At 32.8% G+C, this 10,938-nt stretch overlaps 1 protein-coding gene across 1 annotated transcript in view; it reads right to left on the minus strand.

Annotated features, from left to right (window-relative positions):
- LOC148956360 (glycine receptor subunit alpha-2-like) overlaps positions 1-10,128 on the minus strand; it is a 66,278-nt gene extending 56,150 nt beyond the window's left edge. Inside the window, exon 1 of the mRNA XM_089095042.1 lies at positions 9,907-10,128. Within this exon, the coding sequence (XP_088951168.1) occupies positions 9,907-10,067 (161 nt within the window). The 5' untranslated portion in view covers positions 10,068-10,128. The remainder of the gene's footprint in view (positions 1-9,906) is intronic.
- Positions 10,129-10,938: the final 810 nt, after the last annotated feature.

Consider the following 10,938-nt stretch of genomic DNA (forward strand, 5'->3'; position numbering starts at 1 on the left):
AAATTTAGTCACTCTGACACTTAGATTTTGTCAACTTTATCCGCTGTAACTGGCAAAGAATGTTGATATAAAAAAATTTATTCACTCCAACACTTAGATTTTGTCAACTTTAATCCATGTTTCCGAGAAAAGGATGTTGATGTAGAATTTAATCTCTCTGATACTTAGATTTTGTCAATTTTTTTTGAAAAATCTGATGAATGTTGTTGTTAAAGCATTTATTCATTGTAATATTTAAGTTTTGTCAATTTTTATTCGATGCATTTCACAAAGGATGTTGATAAAAAAAAAATATTCACTCTGACACTTAGATTCTGTCAATTTTATTCGATGTATCTGGCAAAGGTTGTTGATAAAAAAAATTTATTCACTCTGATACTTATATTTTGTCAATTTTATCCGACATATCCGACAAAGAATGTTGATAATGAATTTATTCCCTATGATACTTAGATTTTGTTAATTTCATCCGATGTATCGGGGAAACGTTGTTGATAAAAAAAAATTATTCCCTCTAACACTTAGAATTTGTCAATTTTATCCTATGTATCCGAGAAAAGTATGTTGATATAGAATTTAGTCCCTCTGATACTTATATTTTGTCAATTTTATCCAACATATCCGATAAAGGATGTTGTTAAAGCATTTATTTATTCTGAAATTTAAATTTTGTCAATTTTATTTGATGTATATGACAAATGATGTTGATAAAAAAAATTATTCACTCTGGCATTTAGATTCTGTCAATTTTACTCTATGTATCCGAGAAGAGGATGTTGATATAGAATTTAGCCACGGTGATGCTTAGATTTTGTCAATTTTATCCGATATATCCAAGAAAGAATATCGTTATAGCTTTTATTCATTTTGAAATTTAGATTTTTTCAATTTTATCCGACATATCTGACAAAGGATGGTGATAATGAATTTATTCATTCTGAAATTCGGATTTTGTCAATTTTATCCTATGTTTCCGAGAAAAGGATGTTGATAAAAAAATTTATTCACTCTGACACTTAGACTCTGTCAATTTTATCCTATGTATCCGAGGAAAGAATGTTGATATATAATTTAGTCACTCTGATACTTAGATTTTGTCAATTTTATCCGACATATCCGATAAAGGATGTTGTTAAAGCATTAATTTATTCTGAAATTTAGATTTTGTAAATTTTATTTGATGTATCTGACAAAAGATGTTGATAAAAAAAAATTATTCACTCTGGCACTTATATTTTGTCAATTTTATTCGATGTATCTGGCAAAGGATGTTGTTAAAAAAAATATTCACTCTGATACTTAAATTTTGTCAATTTTATCCGACATATCCGACAAAGGATGTTGATAATGAATTTATTCATTCTGAAATTTAGATTTTGTCAATTTTATCCGACGTATCTGCCAAAGGATGTTGATAAGAAAATTTATTCACTCTAACACTTAGAATTTGTCAATTTTATCCTATGTATCTGAGAAAAGGATGTTGATATAGAATTTAGTCACTCTGATACTTAGATTATGTCAATTTTATCCGACATATCCGATAAAAGATTGTTGTTAAAGCATTTATTCATTCTGAAATTTAGGTTTTGTCAATTTTGTTTGATGTATCTGACAAATGATGTTGATAAAACAAAAATTTATTCACTCTGACACTTATATTTTGTCAATTTTATCCGACATATTCGACAAAGGATGCTGATAATGAATTTATTCATTCTAACACGTATATTTTGTCAATTTTATCCGATATGTCTGACAAACGATGCTGATAAAAAAATTTATTCATTCTAACACTTAGAATTTGTCAATTTTGTCCTATGTATCCGAGAAAAGGATGTTGATATAGAATTCAGTCACTCTGATGCTTACATTTCGTCAATTTTATCCGATATCTGCCAAAGGATGTTAATAAAAAAAAATTATTCACTCTGATACTTGTATTTTGTCAATTTTATCAGACATATCCGACAAAGGATGTTGATATAGAATTTATTCATTCTGAAATTTAGATTTTGTCAATTTTATTTGATGTGTCTGACAAAAGGATGTTATCGAATTTACTTTGAAAAAAATGGGACTCAAAGACGTTTCGTTCTTTTCACTGGCTTGAAATTGCATACAAACGAGCCAATCAGGTGTTACAATCCTTTTGTTTGCTCAAAATTCGACAAAGAAACGACGGTTTGGCTAGTTTATTTTGCATGATATTTCTAAAGCCAATTAAGATGAAGAAATGTCTTCAAAGTCAATGATATAAGAAAAAAGTTCTGGATATTTTTTGTCAGTTTGTAGTTTACGCACCAATATTAAAATCAGTAACGATTCTATTTGAACTTTCTCCAAGTTGATCAAATAGGTCTCTAAAGGGTTCATGATAAAAAAAAATAGCGCACGCCATGCTGAATATGCTTTCAAAAACCCATCTGGTCGAAAACATGTTTGTTATCGTTAATGATTTCCAAAGATGTAATAAAATTATGGAAAATACAATTCTCTGGTTCAAATCTGAAACTTTAGTCTATTTTCGGATCGAAAAATAAAACTATTTCTATAAAATCTGAGCTAATAAGGGTTTTTGGCCGTAAACTCCAGTTTCTTGTAAGAAAATTATGGAAAATACAATGCAACCGAGTCTCTCAAACCCCGTAAAGCTCTTTTAACAGATACAAGAACTACTTATTTAACACAAAAATTTCGTTTTTAATGGGCACCAAGTAAAGAAAAACCACACGGAATCAGGCAACCGAGTCTCTCAAACCCCTTAAAGCTCTTTTAACAGATACAAGAACTACTTATTAAACACAAAAATTTCGTTTTTAATGCACAGAAAGTAAAGAAAAACCACACGGAATCAGGCAACAGAGTCTCTCAAACCCCGAAAAGCTCTTTTAAAAGATACAAGAACTACTTATTTAAAACAAAAATTTCGTTTTTAATGGGCAATAAGTAAAGAAAAACCACACGGAATCAGGCAACCGAGTCTCTCAAACCCCTTAAAGCTCTTTTAAAAGATACAAGAACTACTTATTTATCAAAAAAATTTCGTTTTTAATGGGCACCAAGTAAAGAAAAACCACACGGAATCAGGCAACCGAGTCTCTCAAACCCCTCAAAGCTCTTTTAACAGATACAAGAACTACTTATTAAACACAAGAATTTCGTTTTTAATGCATAGAAAGTAAAGAAAAACCACACGGAATCAGGCAACAGAGTCTCTCAAACCCCGTAAAGCTCTTTTAAAAGATACAAGAACTACTTATTTAACACAAAAATTTCGTTTTTAATGGGCAATAAGTAAAGAAAAACCACACGGAATCAGGCAACCGAGTCTCTCAAACCCCTTAAAGCTCTTTTAAAAAATACAAGAACTACTTATATAACACAAAAATTTCGTTTTTAAGGGGCAATAAGTAAAGAAAAACCACACGGAATCAGGCAACCGAGTCTCTCAAACCCCTTAAAGCTCTTTTAACAGATACAAGAACTACTTATTTAACACAAAAATTTTGCTTTTAATGGGCACCTAGTAAAGAAAAACTACACGGAATCAGGCAACCGAGTCTCTCAAACCCCTTAAAGCTCTTTTAAAATATACAAGAACTACTTCTTTAACACAAAAATTTCGTTTTTAATGGGCACCAAGTAAAGAAAAACCACACGGAATCAGGCAACCGAGTCTCTCAAACCCCTTATATCTATTTTAAAAGATACAAGAACTACTTATTTAACACAAAAATTTCGTTTTTAATGGGCACCAAGTAAAGAAAAACCACACGGAATCAGGCAACCGAGTCTCTCAAACTCCTTAAAGCTCTTTTAACAGATACAATAACTACTTATTTAACACAAAAATTTCGTTTTTAATGGGCACCAAGTAAAAAAAAACCACACGGAATCAGGCAACCGAGTCTCACAAACCCCTTAAAGCTCTTTTAAAAGATACAAGAACTACTTATTTAACACAAAAATTTCGTTTTTAATGCTCACAAAGTAAAGAAAAACCACACGGAATCAGGCAACCGAGTCTCTCAAACCCCGTAAAGCTCTTTTATAAGATACAAAAACTACTTATTTAACACAATAATTTCTTTTTTAATGGGCAACAAGTAAAGAAAAACCACACGGAATCAGGCAACCGTGTCTCTCAAACCCCTTAAAGCTCTTTTAACAGATACAAGAACTACTTATTAAACACAAAAATTTCGTTTTTAATGCACACAAAGTAAAGAAAAACCACACGGAATCAGGCAACAGAGTCTCTCAAACCCCTTAAAGCTCTTTTAACAGATACAAGAACTACTTATTTAACACGAAAATTTCGTTTTTAATGCACACAAAGTAAAGAAAAACCACACGGAATCAGGCAACCGAGTCTCTCAAACTCCTTAAAGCTCTTTTAACAGATACAAGAACTACTTATTTAACACAAAAATTTCGTTTTTAATGGGCACCAAGTAAAGAAAAACCACACGGAATCAGGCAACCGAGTCTCTCAAACCCCTTAAAGCTCTTTTAACAAATACAAGAACTACTTATTGAACACAAAAATTTCGTTTTTAATGCACACCAAGTAAAGAAAAACCACACGGAATCAGGCAACAGAGTCTCTCAAACCCCTTAAAAATCTTTTAACAGATACAAGAACTACTTATTGTACACAAAAATTTCGTTTTTAATGCACACAAAGTAAAGAAAAACCACACGGAATCAGGCAACCGAGTCTCTCAAACCTTTTAAAGCTCTTTTAACAAATACAAGAACTACGTATTTAACACAAAAATTTCGTTTTTAATGGGCACCAAGTAAAGAAAAACCACACGGAATCAGGCAACCGAGTCTCTAAAACCACTTAAATCTCTTTTAAAAGATACAAAAACTACTTATTTAACACAAAAACTTCTTTTTTAATGGGCACCAAGTAAAGAAAAACCACACGGAATCAGGCAACCGAGTCTCTCAAACCCCGTAAAGCTCTTTTAACAGATACAAGAACTACTTATTTAACACAAAAATTTCGTTTTTAATGGGCACCAAGTAAAGAAAAACCACAAGGAATCAGGCAACCGAGTCTCTCAAACCCCTTAAAGCTCTTTTAACAGATACAAGAACTACTTATTGAACACAAAAATTTCGTTTTTAATGCACACAAAGTAAAGAAAAACCACACGGAATTAGGCAACAGAGTCTCTCAAACCCCGTAAAGCTCTTTTAAAAGATACAAGAACTACTTATTTAACACAAAAATTTCGTTTTTAATGAGCACTAAGTAAATAAAAACCACACGGAATCAGTCAACAAAGTCTCTCAACCCCCGTAAAGCTACTTTAAAATATACAAAAAACAATTATTTAACACAAAAATTTCGTTTTTAATGGGCACAAATTAAAAAAAAACCACACGGAATCAGGCAACCAAGTCTCTCAAACCCCTTAAAGCTCTTTTAACAGATACAAGAACTACTTATTTAACACAAAAATTTCGTTTTTAACGCATACCAAGTAAAGAAAAATCACACAGAATCAGGCAACAGAGTCTCTCAAACCCCGTAAAGCTCTTTTAAAAGACAAAAGAACTACTTATTTAACACAAAAATTTCGTTTTTAATGCGAAAAAATTAAAGAAAAAACACACTTAATCAAGCAACAGAGTCCTTCAAACTCAGTAAAACTCTTTTAACATATGAAAAACCTAATTATTTAACACAATAATTTTGTTTTTAGTGGACAAAAATAGAAAAAAAACCACACGGAATCAGGTAACTAAGTCTTTAAAACCCCGCAAAGCTCTTTTATCAGATAAAAAAACTACTTATTTAAAACAAAAAATTCGTTATTAATGCACACCAAGTAAAGAAAAACCATACGGAATCAGGCAACAGAGTCTCTCAAACCCCGTAAAGCTCTTTTAAAAGATACAAGAACTACTTATTTAACACAAAAATTTCGTTTTTAATGGGCACCGAGTAAAAAAAAACCATACGGAATCAGGCAACCAAATCTCTTAAACCCCATAAAGCTCTTTTAAAAGGTACAAGAACTACTGATTTAACACAAAATTTTCGTTTTTAATGGGCACCAAGTAAAGAAAATCCACACGGAATCAAGCAACTGAGTCTCTCAAACCCCGTAAAGCTCTTTTAAAAGATACAAGAACTACTTATTTAACAAAAAAAATTCGTTTTTTAATGGGCACCAAGTAAAGAAAAACCACACGGAATCAGGACATTTGCAAAAAAATGTCAATCAAAGAATTCTGATTGTAGCGTCCAATTTTTAAATAACAAAACCTTCACTTAAAATTTTCTAGCGATATCCATTCGTGTATTTATGGGTGGCTTCCTCCGGTCCATTCCGGATACAAAAAGCCTTGGGATTTTCACGATCCGTCTTAAAAACTAATGAAGTTCACCCAGTTTTGTCTTTTTAAGCCCCCCCCCCCTCCAACAAAAAAATTTCCCTCGCACGTGCCTGGTGATGTCAAACCTACACTGCAATTCACAAATCTATTACCCCTTCTTTTTTTTACAAATGTTAATCAAAGAATTCTGATTGTAGCGTCCAATTTTTTAAATAACAAAGCCTACACTTAAAATATTCTAGCGATATCCATTCGTGTATGTAGGGTAGGCTACCTCCGGTCCATTCTTGGTACACAAAGCCTTGGGATTTTCACGATCCGTCTTATAAACCAATGTAGTTCACCCTATTTTTGCCTTTTTAAGTCCCCCCTCCAACAAAAAATTTCCCTCGCACGTGCCTGGTGATGTCAAACCTACACTCCAATTCACAAATCTATTACCCCTTTTTTTTGCAAATGTTAATCGAAGAATTCTGATTGTAGCGTCCAATTTTTTAAATAACAAAGCCTACACTTAAAATATTCTAGCGATATCCATTCGTGTAAAAATTCGCTTACACTATTAGGACCACAGATTTATAAATTATGAAGAAATGAAAACTACGACGAGCAGAAATGCTGCTGCTATTGCAAATCACTGCATTACCAAGCCACCTGGGGCCAACACAGCTACGCACACTCCTTATCCATCCCAATCTGTTTAAATTCTTCCTTTTTACACCCTCCCAAGAAGTTCCCACTTGCCTTAAATCTTTTCTTATGACATCCACTCACCCTATTCGGGAATGACCCGCTTTTCGTTAAAACCCCAGACAGTTGGCCGATAAGGACAATCTTTGCCAATCTGTCATCCTTCATCGTCGGAACGTGTCCTCGCCATATCATTCTATTTCTTATTATAGCCCTAGAAAGCGGGATTGAGCCCCGTTTCTCGTACAGTATGTCAGTCGGGTACCCAGAACAATGCAAAGGCAATTTCTCTGGAAAACATATAGCAGCTCCTCTTCCGTGTTTGGAGCGCCCACGCTTCAGAACCATTCTTGACCACTGTTATCACTGTAGCTTCCAATTTTCTAACTTTGGTTTGCAGACTTACCTTCCTATTCTTCCAATTTTTTTTTTTCAAATGTGAAAAAAACGCCCTAGGCTTTTGTTATTCTACTTTTAACATCTCCATTGCACCCACCATCTCAAGGGCGCCCGCAGAAAATTTCCAGGGGGGGATACCAGAATAGCGGAAATAAAATAAAACTCAAATAAAATTCTCAAATTTGGAAAGTTGTTTTCCACGGGCGGTATTTTCCAGAGGCTATTTTCCGGGGAGGGGGGTATTTTCCACGGGGGGTATTTCCCACGGAGGTATTTTTCCGGGGGCATTTCCCGGGAGGGGTATTTTTCCACGGGGGGGGGGGTATTTTCCGTGGGGGTGTTTTCCAAGAGGGTAGGGCACGACGCTATATATATATATGCGCGCGCGCGCGAGCGAGCGCGCGCGCGCGCGCGACGCGCGCGCGCGCGCGCGCGCGCGCACATATATATATATATATATATATATATATATATATATATATATATATATATATATATATATATATATATATATATATATATATATATACATATATATATACACACACACATACACATCTATCTATCTACTATATCTATCTATCTATATCTATCTATATCTATATCTATCTATCTATCTATCTATCTATCTATCTATCTATCTATCTATCTATCTATCTATATATATATATATATATATATATATATATATATATATATATATATATATATATATATATATATATATATATATATATATATATATATATATATATATATATATATATATATATATATATATATATATATATATATATATATATATATATATATATATATATATATATATATATATAACTTTCTTTGTTTATTAATTCAAGAATGCGGTAAGCTTTACCAAGCTTGTCGCACTATTGCTAGGGCATAAGAATACCCTTGAGAGTATTTACTCTACCCCCTAAATCGGGTTCCGGTTTTGGTCTCCTTTAGATAGATAAATAATGAGCTATATTGAGTTAATCTAAGATCTAAGAATTGAATTAAATTCTGAATTGATTCTAAACAAGTTTCATAGCAGTTCTTAAAGACAAAACAAAAATAAGATTTTTTTTTCTTTGATTAATTGTTACACTTCTATTTTCTTCCTACTCTGGTCTAAATTCCAGGGGGGGGCATGCCCCCTATCCCCCCCTGCGGGAGCTCATTCACCATCTTTACTAATAATTAATTTTAAAACATTTTCAGCAAAACAAGTTTTAAAAAAAGTAAAGAGCTTCATTAAACCAAAAATGAGCAGGTCAAATAGTCTTTCAAGCGTAGAACTACCACAAATCACCATCAATAAATAAATGAAACCCAAAACGAACAAGAATTACAATAAAGGACCGAGTCAAATTCAAAACGAGGAAAAATTAACATGAGTAGTGTTTACACTCCCCAGGCCTTCTCAAGACCGAATCATAATTTGCGCTCTACCAAAAAAAAAAAAAAAAAAAAAAAAAAAAAAAAAAAAAAAAAAAAAAAGACTGTTGATTGTTAGTTTAATATCCTTAAGCTTAACAATGTATACAATGTAAAACAATGTAAAACAATGTATTTTGTTTTCAGTAAAGTGTAAATTATATTCTAGTCTTGAAAAGGCATGGGGGTTTTCAGCACTCAAAACGAGCGGAAATTACAATAAATTAGCCGAGTCAAATTCAAAACGAGCGTGAATAGGGCTGATAACCTCAAAGCATTCTCAAGACCAGAACATAATTTGTGCTTTACTGAAAACAAAACACGTTTTAAATGTTTTCACCTTTTCTTACTTTCATAGGTAAAAAATTATCAAAACTTTAAAGAATAAATATCAGCAAATATCAATTAAACTGACAATCCACGGTCATTTGTTTTTTGTTTTTTTTTTCAGTAGGGTGCAAATCATATTCTGTTCTTAAGAAGGCCTGAGGTTTGTAAATCCTATTCATGTTAATTTTTGCTTGTTTTGAGTTTGAATTAGTTATCTATTGTAATTTCTGTTCGTTCTGAGTTTCATTTATTTATTAATAGTGATTTGTGGTAGTTTTACGCTTCGAAGAATATTTTACTTTATTTCTGCTCGTTGTCTTAATGGAGCTCTTTACTTTTCTTTGAAAAACTTATTTTGCGGAAAAAGTATTTAAACTAATTTAAAAAAAAGTCGACTTGAAATTAAAAACTGGCTAATACACTAAAGCCATTTAAGCAAATATGTAAAAGTTAGAAATATTCATGAATATTTTTTTCTGAGATGGGACAGTAATATCGCTGAAATGTAAAGATTGCTTGAAATGGTCAGAAATGGACTAACTATAAAATATGAATTACCTATAGCTAAAAAAATATCTGGAAAATTCAATATCAAAAGTTATAAATAATTAACACAAAGAATCTATAATTTAAAATTTTAACGCTATAGTCAGACAAGACCCAGCCACATATGAAAGCAAAACATACTTGACCATATAAAGAATGGTTTTATCCTTGTAGAGCCAGATATAGTGATTTGGAATAGTCATGTCGTGGAATGTTACACGCTTTGCGTTCTTAAAAAATGAATCTGGATGCCATATTTCTTTTAACCATGAAACAGGAAGCAAACGGTAATCAGAAGTCATGTTATCAGGTAAGCGTAGACGTCCGTCTTTCCATGACTGTGCGAAGAAAACGTCAACAACGTAAGTCTAAAAGGAAAACAAGGTAATGAAACAGATGTACAGACGGATCAAGGAATAGTAGAACCACTTTACAGACGTCACACTACTAAAGCGAGATTCTGATGATAGTTCTTTCTAGTCTATATTTCGTGTACTTGCACCCAGGCCTTAGTTCAGCGTATAAACAACACTATTGATCAGCTTTATTGCTACTCAATGCTTTGAAATGCAAATTTTTCCGAAATTAAACAGGCCATTTTTCCAAAATTAAAGCAAAGCAACTGCAACAACAATAACAGCAAAAACTCTTAAGAAATCGATGGGTTAAGCTACTAACCCGATTGCAAAATGACAATATACACCGACTTTTAAATCAAAATTCTCAAAAAGTAGACTGGTATATTTTCAGGTTTTGTGAGTCACTATAACGGGACTCAGAGCGACGTAATACCCACTTTCCGTACGTATCTATTCTGAGAATATGTCTGAGCGAAAATTACAATTATTTTCTATAGCATAATTTGTATTATGTATTATCGTAAACTGTAACATTACTACTACTACTTACAGCTGACCGCAACACCAATCCGCCTCAGGCCAACAGAGCTACGCACCCTCCTTTTCCATCCCAATATATTCAAAGCCTCCCTCTTTACACCCCTCGTCCCAAGAAGTTTCCACTGCCCTTAAATTTTTCCTTACGACATCCTGCCACCCCAACAGAGGACGACTTGCTATTCTTTTAGACCTAGAGAGTTAACCAAAAAGGACAATCTTTGGCAATCTGTCATCTTTTGACCAAAAATGTGACCTAATCATCTCAACCTTCCTC

The sequence above is a fragment of the Artemia sp. Qi Xiang Cuo genome, chromosome 1 (genome assembly GCF_049724085.1).
Source record: "Artemia sp. Qi Xiang Cuo chromosome 1, ASM4972408v1, whole genome shotgun sequence".
NCBI classification, from domain to species: domain Eukaryota; kingdom Metazoa; phylum Arthropoda; class Branchiopoda; order Anostraca; family Artemiidae; genus Artemia; species Artemia sp. Qi Xiang Cuo.